The sequence below is a fragment of the Vespa crabro genome, chromosome 20, assembly GCF_910589235.1.
Source record: "Vespa crabro chromosome 20, iyVesCrab1.2, whole genome shotgun sequence".
Classification (NCBI taxonomy): domain Eukaryota; kingdom Metazoa; phylum Arthropoda; class Insecta; order Hymenoptera; family Vespidae; genus Vespa; species Vespa crabro.
This window is the reverse complement of record NC_060974.1, coordinates 4,232,607-4,249,271: the sequence shown is the minus strand read 5'-3', so window position 1 is coordinate 4,249,271 and position 16,665 is coordinate 4,232,607. Positions and strand designations below refer to the sequence as shown.

Here is a 16,665-nt window from a genome sequence, read left to right as displayed (position 1 = left end):
GTCATTCTTTTCCCTCCTCCTCCTCCTCCTCCTCCTCCTCCTCCTTCTAATCCTCTTCCTAATATTCTATCCAACCAATTCTCTAAAAACGACATACGTGTAATATGTTCTCGACATACTACTATTATTTTTTAATATTATAGTTTCACCGAGTTATATACATATTATCATTAAAAATAATCATGGTAATAAATTTTTAGAATAGAGGAACAATATACTAGCGTATATATAGAGATTAAAAAGGTATACATAATAAAAATAAAATAAAAGTACATAAATAAATAAATAAAAAATATATATATATATATTCATATATATATATATATATATATATATATGTATATGTATATAAATATATATATATATACATGCATACACGAACGTATATACATATATATGTGTATATATATATATATATATATATATATATATATATTAATATATACATATATTATATATTGATATATACATATATTATATATTGATATAAATAATTAATTGAGGTCGCAAATTAGTAATTTCGAATACGAATAACTGAGTACGCATACTGATACCGATGACTGATGATACGAGAGAGGAAGTAAATGATGGGCGAGTAAGAAGAACAAAAAAAGAAAAAAAAAGAAAAAAAAAGAAAAATAAAAAGTGGTTGGGGAAGGGAAGGGGGGGGTGGGGGCGCAAAAAAAAAAATAAGGAACGAAAAAAAATAAACAAACAAACAAACAAACAAACAAAACCGAAAATGGTATTATACACGTGGTTCACAATGTGTGTGTGTGTGTGTGTCTACGGACGACAGACGGAATACAAGTAGGACTTGACTGACATCCAAATGGTCGGGCCTGCTCGCAGAGAAAAAGAGAGAAAGAAAGAAAGAAAGAAAGAAAGAGAGAGAGAGAGAGAGAGAGAGAGAGAGAGAGAGAGAGAAAGAGAAAGAGAGAGAACTAATTCTCATCGATTGAACAAGAGAAAAATGGGGGAAAAGAAATGGGGAAATTAAAGAAAATGTGAAAAAAGGAAAATAATACAAAAAAGAAAAAAGAATAAAGAAAAAAAAAAAAAGAAGAAGAAGAAGAAGAAGAAGAAGTAGATGATGACGATGATAATGATGATGAATAATACAACAACAAAAAGATCAGTAAATGTAAATGTTTGTAAACAAATTATGAAACATTATTTGTTCAGTGCCTACATATTTACACAGTAACAATAAAGATGAAGATTAGTGCATATCGTTTTTTTCATTCATTCTTTTTCAGATGTGTATGTAGGTGTGTGTGTATTTAATTACCTCTCCCTTTTTTTTTCCTCTAATTGCTTTGTTTGTTCTTTTTTTTATTTTTTATTTTTATTTTATTTTTTTATTTTTTTATTTTTTTATTTTTTTTTTTTTCTATTAAATATCGTGAGAACAATCAGCTAATCATGATATGAGATATCTCAAATCTTATAACACCATCTTAATTTAAAATTACACGCTCCTATATGTACAAACATATCTACCTTTCTCTTTTCTTCTTTTCTTTTTGTTTTATATTTTCCTTTTCTTCCTTTTCTTTTTGCCTCTTTTTTTTTCTTTGACTTTATCCGCCATAAATTTCATCGTTAATTGATATTTGAAATTTTAAATTATTTGTTTGTTTGTTTGTGTTTTTCTTCCTTTTCTTTTTTTTTTTTTTTTTTTTTTTTATTGCAAGTTATACCTTGTATAGAAATCAATCTTTTCTTTTTTTTTTTTTTCTTTTTTGTAAATTTCTCTTGTTGTTCAATTCAAGCCAAGTGATCATCTTAATTCTAAATAAAAGAATAATAATTGATTAATTGTTAAAAAAAAAAAGTATACAAATAAATTGATTATGAATCGTTGTTACTGTAATTAACTTTGAATTATAATTTCGAGTTTATTAATTGACCTTTTATAAACTGATTTTTGTTCGTTTCTACAAATAAAACGTTGTATAAAGAAGAAACTTATAGAATAATTTATATTTATAGTGAACAATTATACTATACTAGGATAATACAATAATTATAATATATAATTTTGTGAGAAAAACGAATGAAATAAAATTGTATCTAATGAAAAAATTTTGTATAAAAAAAAAAAGAAAAAAAGAAGAAAAAAATAAAGAAAAAAAAAAACTTGTAGCATAACTTATACAAATATAACTATACTATAAATATTGTGTAGTTATACTTGATAAACATTAACCTTGAAATTTCATATTATAATGTATAAATAAAACATATATATATAATTATATATTTAAAAATTTTATCACATATATACATTAAGTTTTATTTATTTAAATCTTATACATTTAATTCTCACAAAATTATGAATATGTATATGTATGCGTGTGTTGATATATATGCACCATAATTATACATATACATATATATATAGTATATAATATACAATATATATGCTGTATAATATACAACATATATATATAATATTGTGTATGCTATGTGTATATATATATATACATATATATATATATATATATCATAAATAACTTCAAAGTAATATTATGATATAAAAGGTAAACTATGATATATATTATACATATATAGATATATATATATAATACATACATATATACATATATGTATAGTGTATATATATACATACATGATTTCAAAGTAACATGAGGTCATAAGAGATAAACATCCCCCTTTTAAAACAAAAAGATACCAGATATCGAAAAGAAAAAAGAAAAGAGAAACAAGAGAAAAAAAGAAGAAAAACAAATAAAGGATAAACGCTATAATAGTCATATGAGATATATTACCTAAGCATGTCAAATCAAAACCAATGGATTCAAATAAGGCGCTTTTTTTCTTCCATCAGTTCGTAGGCCCAACGACAGCACCCTAACCCCCACCACTAGATCCTTTCTTCTTCCAATCGCCGATGACATCCCTGCTCTCACTCTCTTCAGTCGAACTGGAAAAGTCGTCAAGCTCGGGTGAAAGTTTTTCGATAGTGTAAAACGTGCGACACTTACATACACATAACACACACATATATATATATATACACACATAAGTATATATTCACGTTCGCCACGTACATTTACACATACATACGCACGAGGAACACTCTCGCAGATATACGCGCGCATCCGCGCACGAACTTAAACATTTACGACCGTGAGAAAAACACATATACATCGATTTTAACGATACATTGACACATATCTCTCACAAATAAACGCGTTACATATATACATACATAAAAACGTATATACACAGTATATGTATATATATATATATATATATATATATATATACAAATTAATACGTATATATAGGTATACGAATTTAATCTCGTATCGAAGAGATATATAAAAAAAAAAAAAAAAAAAAAAAAAAAGAAAAAAAGAAAAAAAAAGAGAAAGAAAGAAAGAAAGAAATATTCGATGATAAAAGCCACGATGTTCTGTGTTAAATCGAGGCAACTACCAATGCTTCAAGTTTCGGGAAATTGCTTTTTCCCTTTCAATCCAAGCTTGCAGGAGGAACTTAAACGATTATTCACCGATGATTTCACATTCTACAGTTACTATACCAATCCGTATCCTAACGGTAAGTAATCGATATATCTTTTTTTTTTTTACATTCTTGTTTCTTCTGTTCCTATTCTTTTTTTTTTTCTTTCTTTTCCCCCTTTCTTTTCTTTTCTTTTTCTCTTTTTCCACCTCTTCTATTAACGTTTCTTTTTTGTTTTACTTATCTTTTTCTTCGTTCCGTTCCGTTCCGTTCCGTTTCGTTTCGTTCCGTCGTTCCTTTCCGTTTTGTTTTGCTTTTAATTCGAATAACTGATCGAGAGCTTTTGTTTTCATTTCTTTTTTTCTAATTCCTTCTATCTTATTCGCCTATATCCTCTTCTCTCCTCCTCTCACTCTTCCTTCTTCCTCGTTTCTCCCTTCCTCCCTCCTTCACTCCTTCCTCCTCCTATCTTCCTCCATCCTCTTCCTCGTCAACGTTTTTTTCCTACTATTCTTTCGTTCTATTACGTGTCTCGTCCGTTATGTCGATTACATCATAATTTTATGTATGCGATCATCGAGAGATAGAGAGAGAGAGAGAGAGAGAGAGAGAGAGAGAGAGAGAGAGAGAGGGAAGGAGAGTGAGAGAGAAAAATCTTTCTCTTTTGAATCCGCTTGCCTGACTGAAGAGAAGGATCAAGTACGCCCAACAGCAAATTCCTTTCGTGCGAAGACTTTTATCTCGTTTCTTATTACGCTCTAACTTCACTCACCTCACTATGTCTAACTTGATATTGTTGTGCCTTATATGAGAGAGAGAGAGAGAGAGAAATATATATACACACACATATCTTTTGTGGTCATGTTGGTTTTATACGTATATATGTATGTTAGTCGAAATGCATTAAAAAGTTAATAGAGATAAGGAAAAAAGAAAAGAAAAATATGGGAGAGAGAGAGACAGAGAGAGAAATAACGTGAAGTTAATCGCGCTTTATCGATGACGTATACTTGATATATCGTTGCACGCTAAACAATTGATTATCGTACACTATTGACACCTTCTCTTATTACGTCCTTTGAATAATTGACTGACTTGTGAAGAAAGTAAAAAATGATTCCACGAATTTTTCCCGATTTCTTTTTGCCTGTTTCTTTTTTTCTTTTCTCTTTTTTTTTTGTTCACGTTCTCATTTGATTCTTCTATCTCTCTCTCTCTCTCTCCTCCCCCCTCTCTATATATCTAATTCTATCTCTGTCCAAGTATACGTAATTATGAAAGTGATGTTCGATGATGCACGCAGTATTATTTCTTTCTATTCTTTTTATTATTATTATTATTATTATTATTATTATTATTATTATTATTATTATTATTCAGCGTAATTTGTCTCAACGTCGTCGTCATTTGTTTGTCACGTTAGGATTAGCGTAATATGCGATTAGGCGTAATTTATAACCTCACTTTTTTTCTTCTCTCTTTTCTTTTTCTTTTTGTTTGCTTGTTTTTTTTTTTCTTTTTTTTAACGTGTCAATTGATTCACGATCGATAACGAAGTTGGTTTCGATTCTTTTTTCTCTTCCTTTTATTTTATTTCTTTTTTATTTTATTTTTATTATTTTTTTTTTTTTTAAATTATCGAATGGTAATATCGATCGATTGATCGATCGGCCATTCATTACATCGTTTGAAATCTATTCTCGAAGGGTTTACCGTTCTTTCAATTTCAGTATAAAGATGTGTCTATGTGCCCGTGTACATTTTTGTGTGTACGTGTGTTGTGTTTATCTTATCTTAGTCAGCTAATCAACCTTCGATCGTTTGTAAACAAATTAACTCTCGCAACGATCATTCGAGATACATATATCAGGTTTGGTATATATATTATACAGTCGTGCACTCATAAAAGAAAGAGAAAGAGAGAGGGAGAGAGAGGCAGTATTTTCAAGAGAATTAGTTCTGAAAAAAAAGGCTACGAAGTTTTTAACGCGTTGTTTACGCTTGTTAAAAGTTCTTTTTTTTTTCATTCTCCCCCTCCCCTTCTTTCCGTATAAAAAGGAGGTATTTCTCGGTAACGTACAACGAAAGAAAATCGTATAAACGTTCGTAATACTATCTTCTTCATTCCCATTTTATCGTTAGCAAACTTTTTTCTTATCGTTAGTTATTATAATCTAACCTAAAAAAAAAAAAAAGCAAGAAAAAAAACGTAAAAGCAAAGAAGTATTTAATTTTCTCGAAAGATCTTTTTAAAGATATTCTTTTATTGGTTTTCTTTTTAACACGTACGATATATGTCTAATAGAACTTTTCAAGACTTTGAAAAAGAAAAAAGAAGAAAAAAAAAATCGCAGACGTCGACTTTTTTTTTTCATGTCATACATACGTAAGCATATTTCGTTGTTTGTAAATTGATACTTTTAACTTAATTTGTTGAAACGTAACATTGTCGGTGGACTTTCTGATTTTTTCTTTCTTTCTTTTCCTTTTTTCTTTTTCCTTTTCTTTTTCTTTTTTATATATTGGCATGGCATAATTCTTAGAGGAATTACATTTCTTAGTTCGTGTTATATTTTAATTTAACCTAACCTAACCTATAAAAAATGTTAAATTGAATAATATTAGAGACGCTGTTTGTTGTTATTTAAGATCATACACGACGTGTTGATTAATTTTCATTACTTAAAATATCTATATGAAAATGTTCGTCGAGCTAATAATAGGAGAAAAACAATTTCTATGGGAAGAAATATTTTTGAGTATAATTTAGGACAAGACTTTTAGCTATACTTACATATATATTCTAGGATTTTGTAAAATCTAAAATTTGTCGAGAGAAGGGGAGGGGGGAAAGAGAAAGAAAAAGGAAAGGACGGAAGGTCCTTTACCTAGTTTTACCTGAAAAAACCCAACCTTTTGAAATTTACAGGTACTTGATGAAGGTTACGATTTTATGAATAAAGAGATAAATATATCTCTAATATCGTTGCGCAGAAGTTTCGAACGGACCAGCGTAATATTTCAAAATAGCTCGTCTTAATTTCTCACTGAAGGAAGTTTCAAAAACAATTGCTTTTTTTTTTTCTTTTTATCATCTTTTCACACTTACAAAGATTTATATTATTGATATTATTAATATAATATATATTGTATTATTAATATTTTTTTTTCTTTTTTTTTTTTTTGTCCGTCATAAAATATATTAAGAATGACAAATTATTTAGTAATAAATAAAATTCCTATAGTAATCATTTGATAATAAGAAAAATATTTAAAAATGTTTAAATTAATTTTGCACATAACCTCGATCACGATGTACGATTTGTTTCTATTTCTCAAGAAAGAAATATATATATATATAACTTCGCAGAAATTATACTAATCATAAGAATAATTATTTTCGCAGAAAATTTTGGCGTATAGAAATAAATACAATCAATAATAGTTATTTACTAATAAATTAAATACTTGGAAATATTTATTTTAATGTTACGCATATAATCTCGATATAATATAATGTTAACATAACCTTATCGATATTTTATCTTTTCTATCTATCAAAATAAATTTCACATAAAGAAAAATATATTAATCCTAACGATCGATATTATCAACGAAATAAAAAGAAAAAAAAAAAAGAAATAATAGTACATTTAATTAAATATCTAAATCTAAAGAATAATATGATTATATAATATAATTAAAATTATCGTGTAGAATCCACTACGAAATAAATTAAATATTTTGTCTGCTTGATAAATTAGGTTATGTCGTTTCACTTTGAAATGTATCGTACTTTCGTTATTGTTTCATTTTTTGTTTACTTATTTTCTTGAACGTTACGATGTTTCAAAACGTTTATTAAAATCGTTCTAGAAGTTTACGATCTCTTTCTCTCTCTCTTAATCTCTCTCTCTCTCTCTCTCTCTCTCTCTCTCTCTCTTTCTCGAGAAAGAGAGAGAGAGAGAGAGAAATGTTTTGAAGATTTTTTTCTTCGTTCCTTTCTTTCTTTTCGCACCATTCTACTTTCTTTCTTTCTCCTCTATCTTAACGAATAAATATATATACGAGAAAATACTTTGACGCTTTCCGTTCCTCTCTTTAGATACGACGACGTTCTCTTAAGTTTGAACGCCCTTTGTTTACAAGATCTGTAACACAATACTGTACTCATGAAGATTCGAGAACGTTAGGGGATTATTTCTTTTCAAAGTGTACGTCTCTATACGTATATATATATATATATGTATATATATATATATATGTAGTTACGTATGCGATCATGGCCTTCGGTAAAACAAACAATACATATATCGCTTTCTCTCCTCTCTGCTAATCGAAAGCTCCTCTTTTGAAATGAACGAAAAGAAAAAATAAATATATCCTTCGAGTGTCGTAAAATTAGATTGAATCTCTTTTTTCTTTCTCTCTCTCTCTCTCTCTTTTTTTTTGTCTTTTTTATAAAGATAATTTTTAAATGACTATTAACGATATACGAGATTTAATTATTTTAAGAGAGGTTAGAGAGGTTAGTTGAAATAAAGAAAAGAAAAACATGGCCGGATATAACATTGACATTTTGTTAAATAAATTTTTGAGAGGTTAGTTTTTAAAAGAGGAACATTTACGTAGAGATTAATACGATAGAATATCAAAAACAAATATGCTCGTTTGATTATCGATTCGAATATGACATTGTAATTCTATAATAAAAATGTGTTTATGTATGTATGTACATATGTATATGTGTTTTGTTAATACAGTGGACGACGTGATGGAAGAATTTCGTCACAATGGACGGGATTTTGAATATTGTCCGGATGTCGACGATTATCAACAGCCTGTAGCTAATATTCGTCGAAAAAAGCCGAAAAAGCCATTACCAAACGTATGCGTCTTTTGTAGAAACAATGGCGTTGAGGAAATATATTATCGGCAACATTTGATCAAGTATGCTGATGGCCGTGTGCAGTGTCCCGTTCTTAGGTGAAAATATTTTTTAATTTTTCAAATATATACTAACATAATATACATTAATCTTTAACATTTAACCTAATTAAATAATCAAATAAATAATTTTTATTGAATGAAAAAGATGATAATAATAATAATAATAATAATAATAAATAGAATGATCAAAGATAATATGGTATATGTAATTAATTACGAAATTTTCTATAAAATTTTGATAGTTACCTATATATATATATATATATATATGCATACACATATATATACTTTTTTCTTCGTATTCTATCTTGTGAAAAATTCTGAACTTTGTAAAAGTTTTCGTCTTTTGTTTTCTACTTTTTGGACGCTGGCACCGCCGTCGCTACGCATGCAGCTTTGAAGGTAAGCGGCGAGGAAATGATAAGTCGTATTTATTCACGGACATATATATGTCTAGTATGTTTATCCTCTGTAGAGAGTAAACTCGAGGGGGGATTTCTATTACAATAGCACGAAAGAAAACAAATACTTTCGATGTCTTTTATTCGATAGTTTCGAGATGCGAGAGTTCGTCGATAGTTTCGTGATTTCATTTGTTTTTAGTATTTTTGTTTCATAGGGATTCTCGGTAGGTGGCGTTGCTTTAAAATATTTCCTTTAACTTGATTTTATTCAGTCGGCAATATTATCGATAAAGATATCGATAGAGTATAATTTTGTTTAATTAAATTTAATGTTAATCTGTATATTTATAATATAATGTTTTAATTTTATTTTCTTCCTTCGTAGAAATCCTTTATAGATTTAATTCTCAAACTTGAGAACACTCAATCGATATTATCGATAATGATAATATCGATCGTGTTGAGGTTAAATTTTTATATTGAATTTAAATCATATGCTAATAATATTTTTATTTTTTAATAGGGCATATACGTGTCCGATCTGTGGTGCTACCGGAGATACAGCGCATACTGTGAGCCATTGTCCAATGAGATCCAAAAATTCAGGATCTTATCAATCAAAATCATCATTCGAGACAATTTCAACCACGAACGATCCAAAATTACAAAGAAATTCAATAGGTAAACGACGCCAGAAGTGAATTGATTTTCTTTTCTTTTTTTTCTTTCTTTTTTTTTTTTTTTATATATATATATATATATATTTTATTTTTTTATTTTCGTATATATCGACGAGATTAATTTTTTCAACCGCGATCTATCTTATTGAATAAGAAAACAAGAAGGGAAGGCAGGAAGTATAGATAAAAGAGAAAAAAAAATTACCAATGTATTACAACTAACTGGTAATGGTAATTAGATAAACGTTCGAATTGAATTTACATTGATTTTTGTGCTAAACAATTAATTGTTTTTTTCAACAATTGTTTCTGACAATTTTTGAAAATATAAAAGATCGTTCGAAAATTAATATGGCATATATATACGTAACTCGAACTAGTACGTATGATTTTGTATTATGAGAATACTTAGACTTGCAATGTTTTTTTTGTACTTACTCTATATATGATTAATTCTGTAAATCTTTTCTTTTTTTTTTCTTTTTTTTTTTTTTTTCAAATATGAATATCATGGCGCATATTAATTATATTTTTAAGAGTTAAGTAATGAATTCTTTCATTGAGAATATATTATGTGAAGCCTTTTAAACAATTCTTATATATTATTAATAGGTTAATATATTTTTTTCTTTTTTTGTTCCTCTTTTCCACTATATTAAACGAATGACTCTAATCGACAAAAAGAAAAGAAAAGAAAAGAAAAGAAAAAAAAAAAGATTATCTATCTTTAAAAGGTTTCGAGTGATATCAAATTATTAATTCTCAATGAAAATAGATAAGACTGCAAAGTTTAAGAAACGACAATCTTTTTATTATATATAAATATATATATATATATATATATATATATACATATACTTACATACATGTATATATTAATTAAATTAATTAAAAGAAATGAAAAAAAGTTTCTTTTACAGATTTAGTTAATAGTCTGAGAGAATGAAGCTGCAATAATTTTATATATGTATATTAACATATACATACATATATACATATATATATATATATATATATATATATATATATATATATAAATTAGATATAATTACATCTTTTCATATGCAGAAATTCGAACCTTTTCTTTTTTTATTAATTACGAAAAGTGATATATATATATATATATGGATAAACATTAACGAATATTATTTTATTAAATAATCTTGGCCACAATTCTTACTAATTTGAAGAGCATGCATTGAAAAGAGAAACATGAAAAAAAAAAAAGAAGAAGAAGAAGAATAAGAAAATATCTCTTTTTTGATTCGTCAAGATGGCGATAATCGTGACGATAATTAAAAGATAATTAAAAGATCCTATTCGTTTTTTAAAACTACTTCTGACACGATCTTATAATGGACCATTACGAAGTTAGTCGTAGATTTGAAATATTAACAATTTTCTATGATAAAATTGACGTACATTTTTAAATATGGCGTTACGTTAAAATTTATTATTTCTTTTTTCTTTTTTTTTTTTTTTCTATTTATGCAAAACTTAGATTGTCAAAAGTTCTAAAAAAAAAAAAAAAAGAAGGGATCGATACATCATATATTAGATTTCTAGTTTCACTAAAGTCATTCGTTCATGTGCCTGATTATGTAATTATTGATATAATTGTAGTTACTAAAAAAAAAAAAAAAAAAAAAAAAAAAAAAAGAAAAAAAAAAGAAAACAAGAAGAAGAAAAAGGAAAAAAGGGAAAAACAAAGAATTTCTATTTCAATAAAATAAACATTCATTCTAATGATAGTATTCCAAAAAGTATTATTAGATTTGTAAAATGATCTCAATATGATTTTTCTTTTTATTCATTTGCATTATTAGTTCTGTAAAATCATCATATTGCTCTCATATTATATCTTTATTTAACATTTATATATACTTATATACTTATGTATGTATATACATATATATATATATATATATATATATATATATATATATATGTATGTATGTGTATATATATATGTATTTATAACAGTTTGTGTTCCAATGGTTTTTTTTTCTTTTTTTTTTTTTTTGTTGAAAATCAAATACATATATTGTAATAGTATAATATTATTGTAACTATTATTTTGTAAATGAGTTTAACTATTCAAACTATATTTGGCTGTACGTTTTTCCAAAGATACTTTTTTCCTGTCAAAGACTATCATTATTATTATTATTATTATTATTATTATTATTATTATTATTATTATTATTATTATTATTATTATTATTATTATTATATATCAGTTGCACACACACACACACATACACAGAGTAGTATTTAAAAACAGTAGTATTAAAAAGAAATATTTTATTACTTATTCATATATTATAATATTACATATTAGAGATATTATAAGTTCTATTAAGTCTTAAATAATTGTTCTATGATAAGATATAATTAATTAATTGCACAAAATTTAATATCATCCTGCTCTATTTTTCGTTGATCGATTACTGTTTGACTGAAATCGTGATATATATATATACGTATTAAAATATAATAAATAAATTGAATCGTGAATTGAAGAGCAAGAGATGATAAATGTATAAATATAAAGCATACAAGAGATTAATATAAATTATTGTCATGATATTGTTACTTATTATTTGAGCAATATCTAATTTTTTGTTTCGTTCATTTAATTTTCATATTATATATATACATACATATATACATATGTATGTATGTATATATATATATACACACACACACACACACATATATATATATATGTATGCGTTCTCTTGTTTTACGCAATAGTAGAATTTAATAGAATTGTACAAATATAATAATTTTTATAAGTCAAAAGAAAAAGAAAAAAAAAAAAAAAAAGAAAAGAAATATACAGAAGAAGAAAAGAATATCACCATCTTCTAATAGATTTTCATGTATATAATAGTTAATGGTATTGATCTATGTATATATCAAAATATACATCAAAACCAAATAGGCCCATATTTCGTGCTAAAGGCGCATTAAATTTTTTTTTTCTTTCTCTTTCCTTTCTTTTTCTTTTTTGATTCGCAAAATCAAAAAGGGCCAGAAAAAGAATAGGGAGTTTATTTTTTTTTTGTTTATTTTTCAATTTTGCTTTTACAAATGTTCCTATATGCCGCTGCCAGAGTAATGAAATCAATTTGTTTGTTATTATATTATGTAACATTTTTTGCAATATCGCCATGATAAATACCTCTTTTTGGTACATATATTATAATTACTGCTATTTAATTATTATTATTATTATTATTATTATTATTATTATTATTATTATTATTATTATTATTATTATTATTGATGTATAATTTTACGATATTTAATTAAGTGTTTTTTACGTGTGAATTTTGTATTATGAATATTATTGTTTGGTAAAAAAAACAAAAAGAAAAAAAAAATAGAAAAAAAAGAAAGAAAAAAAAACAATCAAGAGATAATATTAATTCAACTATTCTGTTTTTACACTTTTTTTTTTTTTTTATTTTTATTTTTATTTTTTCTTACAACACAGATTAACTGCGCTCCCTTTTATATGTGTTAAGTAAAATAGGTCACACATTAGAACGTCGTTCGTCACGCCAAGTTGACCCTAATATATCCTTCCTTTTCGAATAATCAACGTGACGATTTATAATCTATATCGATGGATTATTCCAATGATCCATACGGTTTATTCGAATTTTATAATACATTTTTAATTTGTAATTTCTTCTCTTCTTTCCCCCCCCCTCCCTTTTTTCTTTTTTATCTTTTTAAATAGCAAATACGTGACAGTAAGTGTCTATTGTTCGTTCACGTTACGTTTTCGATCAGTAATTCACTCCTGTAACAAAAGCAAACGCTGTTAGAGCTTCGTATCTGAATCTGGATATTTCCCATAAACCGGAAAGTACTACTACATCCTGTCTATGTACGTTGTATGTATATATATATATATATATATATGTATATGTATATAGACAACATAAAACACTCGTGCTCATATAAAAAAAATAAAATCGTTCAATAGAAGTTGAGCTGTCGACTAGAAACGACGACCCGAATATATTTGTCATGTATCGTCATTGTTTTTCGTTAATGATCATCGCGTTAATATCGACGACAACGATCGATGGAATATTAACAAGAGGATCATCGTCAGTGAATACATCGTCCTTCGTTAAATTTATCGAGGATCGATCGAAGATCGAATTTATTTCACCTTCCTTCTTTCATCTTCACAAATTTAAATTAGAAAAGTTAGAAAAAATTGCTAGTACTCCACCGACTACGGATTGCATTTGTGTACCTTATTATCTTTGCGATCCTAATACCACCATCATAACCGATGGAGCAGGAAATATAGATATCAGGTAAGATTTTATGGGATCTGTATTATTTGGGGAAAAAAAAAAAAAATCAATGTGTATTCGATATTTAATAGGTATCGAAGATGTACCGGGGATTTGGAAGTTTGTTGCAAATTACCTAATACCACTGCAGCTCCTATTGTCACTCCAACAACAACAACAACTACTACTACTACTACTACTACTACTACTACAACTAAACCACCTCCTACGACAGTTCCTACGACAGTTCCTACGACACCTCCTACAAGCCCTCCTACAACACCTACAACACCTCCTACAACACCACCTACGACCGTAACAACTATGCAATCTACGCTTCCTCCAATAATCTTTCCAACGGGTTATCCTATCCTACCTACTGGAATACCTGGTCTTAATTGCATATGCGTATGGAGTTGGCAATGTGATCCCCAAAACATTGTAGTGATTGGTACATCAGGAGAAGGTATTATTATTCCGCGTCAACAGACATCTCTCTGTCCAGGTGTAGGACAGGTTTGTTGCAAATTAACATCTAACATTGTACCAACTATTATAACACCGACCATACAACCCCAAGGACAGATTTGTATTATTTGCGGGAATACATTGCAATGTACTAATGGGGCTAATCTCGTTATACCGTCATCCGGTATGAATCCATTTATATTTTTGTATGATTGATTAATTAATCGTTTTAATATTAATAATTCATGTCAAGGTAATGGACCCATTACCAATGTCGATACAACCGTTATTATTAATGGCCTTGGACAAATGAAATTCCCAGGGACATCTAATGCTTGTTACTGTGTCAAAAGTTGGCTCTGTACACAAGGGAATGTCATTAATATCGATGGAGCTGGTATTATCGATCCAAGATTTACCATTTGTACGTCAGCCGATGAAGTTTGTTGTAGGCCAGCTGGTATCATTGCATCAAATCAACTGTACTCTAATATACCTGCTGGACCACGTGATCTTGTTATTAATAATCCGATGGGTTCTCTTGATATTCAAGTAGTATGCGGTATTCGTGGTACAGCTAATGCACCTGGTATAATATCGGAACATTATTTCATTAATATTGTTTAAATACTTGCATATTGCATACGTATACGTAAATTAATTTTTTTCTAGTAAATTATATATATATGTATATATATATATTTTTTTTTAAGCGACACCTTATCCATTATCATCAGGCAAGACCTATTTCGCTGAATTTCCATGGATGGTATCACTTTTTGTGAAACAACCCGATGGTAAATATTTATATCGATGTGGTGGTTCTATGATCAACAATGGAGCTGTCTTGACTGCTGCACATTGCGTTACGAAGTACGTTAAATTCAATTTTATCGTAAGTTAGTCCTTTATGAATAAATTGTAAAATTATAACTCGCATATTTATGCATATTACGTATTATGAAATTTCAATAATATTCATCATTTTTACTTCGTATAGTTAGATTGTAAAGAATTGACGCGTAAAATGATTTGCAAAAAGTAAATCGTAAAAAGTAATAGGAATTTTGTTATTATCTTTTTCTTCCTCTCTTTCTTTTTTTTTTTTTTTCTTTTTTTTTTTAGTCAAGAAAACGGAGTATTCATCGCCCGATTCGGACAATGGAACGTGAAAAATAACAGCGAGCCTATTCAAGAAGCAAGAATAAAAGCTATCATACCTCATCCACTTTATTATAGCGGCGGTTTGTTTCACGATGTAGCTATATTGATATTAAATTCAACAGTGAATTATGCAACAAACGTGATACCAATATGTCTTCCACAACAAGGAATGACATTTTCATCCGGTACTAGATGTCTCGGAACAGGTTGGGGCAGTAGTGCTTTTGGTAAAATTTTATCTTTTAAATAATATTAATAATATATTCGTACGATTTAATCTCAAATATATTTCCATTTATAATTAAAATCTAAATGTGAAGGTTTAAATGGTGAATATCAGGCGGAATTAAGAAAGGTAGATCTACCAATTGTAGAACGATCAGATTGTCAGAATCGTTTAAGAACGACGAATTTGGGACAATATTTTTTATTACATGGCTCGTTCATTTGCGCTGGCGGTGAACCCAATAAGGACACTTGCCGTGGCGATGGTGGTGGTCCTTTGATTTGTCCAACGGCAACTGGACAATTCATTCAGGTATTAATTTTTTATGTGTGTAACATAAAAAAAAAAAAGGGACACCTTCGTTGAATTATAGAAAAAAATTAATTTATTTATTATAGGCTGGTATAGTGTCCTGGGGCATTGGTTGTGGCGAATCTAATATACCTGCCGTTTATGCCAGTGTATCTCAGCACAAACAATGGATCGATCAACAACTCGCGAATTATGGTGTACAATATTAAAAAAACAAAAAAAAAAAAAAAACAAAAAATCAAGGTAGTTATTATTGGTATATAAATAAAAACTTCATATCTAGTCCTGCCGATCTGATTTTTATTTTTATCTTTCTTTTGCCTTTTTTTTTTTCTTTTTTCTTTTTGTTTAATTCTCTTTCATCGATGCGAAATAATTGTTCCCATACGATAATTGTACGTTTCCATAAATAATATCCTTAGGATATTAATTGTTCTTAATATTAAACAAAATAATAATATTTTATTCATACGATATTGATAAAGATTCGTTTTCTTTTTTTTTTTTTTTCTTTTTCTTATAAATAATTATTAATTATTTACGGTGATATAATTGATAACTGATATTTTCTATGAAATCAATTATTCCCCCCTTAACTAAACCTTCCGTGTTATACAATTAAAATACCGCTTATGTAAAAATTT

At 27.5% G+C, this 16,665-nt stretch overlaps 1 protein-coding gene and 1 long non-coding RNA gene across 6 annotated transcripts; one reads left to right on the top strand and one right to left on the bottom strand.

Moving 5' to 3' along the window:
• Positions 1 to 1,338: 1,338 nt before the first annotated feature.
• LOC124431071 lies at positions 1,339 to 2,931 on the bottom strand. The gene is made up of 2 exons (XR_006943906.1): positions 2,796 to 2,931; positions 1,339 to 1,794 (listed from the first exon to the last, which is right to left on the bottom strand). It is a non-coding gene; the product is annotated as an uncharacterized LOC124431071 (long non-coding RNA).
• Positions 2,932 to 3,425: 494 nt separating this feature from the next.
• LOC124431066 (CLIP domain-containing serine protease B8-like) lies at positions 3,426 to 16,311 on the top strand. Of its 5 annotated transcripts, none has more exons than XM_046978471.1 (10): positions 3,426 to 3,591; positions 8,259 to 8,481; positions 9,373 to 9,530; positions 13,530 to 13,872; positions 13,944 to 14,503; positions 14,573 to 14,908; positions 15,033 to 15,192; positions 15,445 to 15,710; positions 15,804 to 16,021; positions 16,108 to 16,311. In XM_046978471.1, the coding sequence occupies exons 1-10, from the start codon at positions 3,426 to 3,428 to the stop codon at positions 16,228 to 16,230; spliced, it is 2,553 nt and encodes an 850-aa protein (XP_046834427.1). In that variant the 3' UTR covers positions 16,231 to 16,311. The 5 variants fall into 5 exon arrangements, with proteins under 5 accessions (XP_046834427.1, XP_046834430.1, XP_046834428.1 ...); XM_046978474.1 differs by lacking the exon at positions 3,426 to 3,591 and adding an exon at positions 5,237 to 5,365; XM_046978472.1 differs by lacking the exon at positions 3,426 to 3,591 and adding an exon at positions 8,050 to 8,096.
• The last annotated feature ends 354 nt before the right edge of the window (positions 16,312 to 16,665 follow it).

What these genes read in the sequence shown, in the direction of transcription:
- LOC124431066 (XM_046978471.1), top strand. Translation starts at nt 3,426, where the DNA reads ATGATAAAAGCCACGATGTTCTGTGTTAAATCGAGGCAACTACCAATG. An exon ending in TACCAATCCGTATCCTAACG is followed by an intron (nt 3,592 to 8,258) that starts GTAAGTAATCGA and finishes TTGTTAATACAG; the next exon opens with TGGACGACGTGATGGAAGAA. An exon ending in CAACTGGACAATTCATTCAG is followed by an intron (nt 16,022 to 16,107) that starts GTATTAATTTTT and finishes TATTTATTATAG; the next exon opens with GCTGGTATAGTGTCCTGGGG.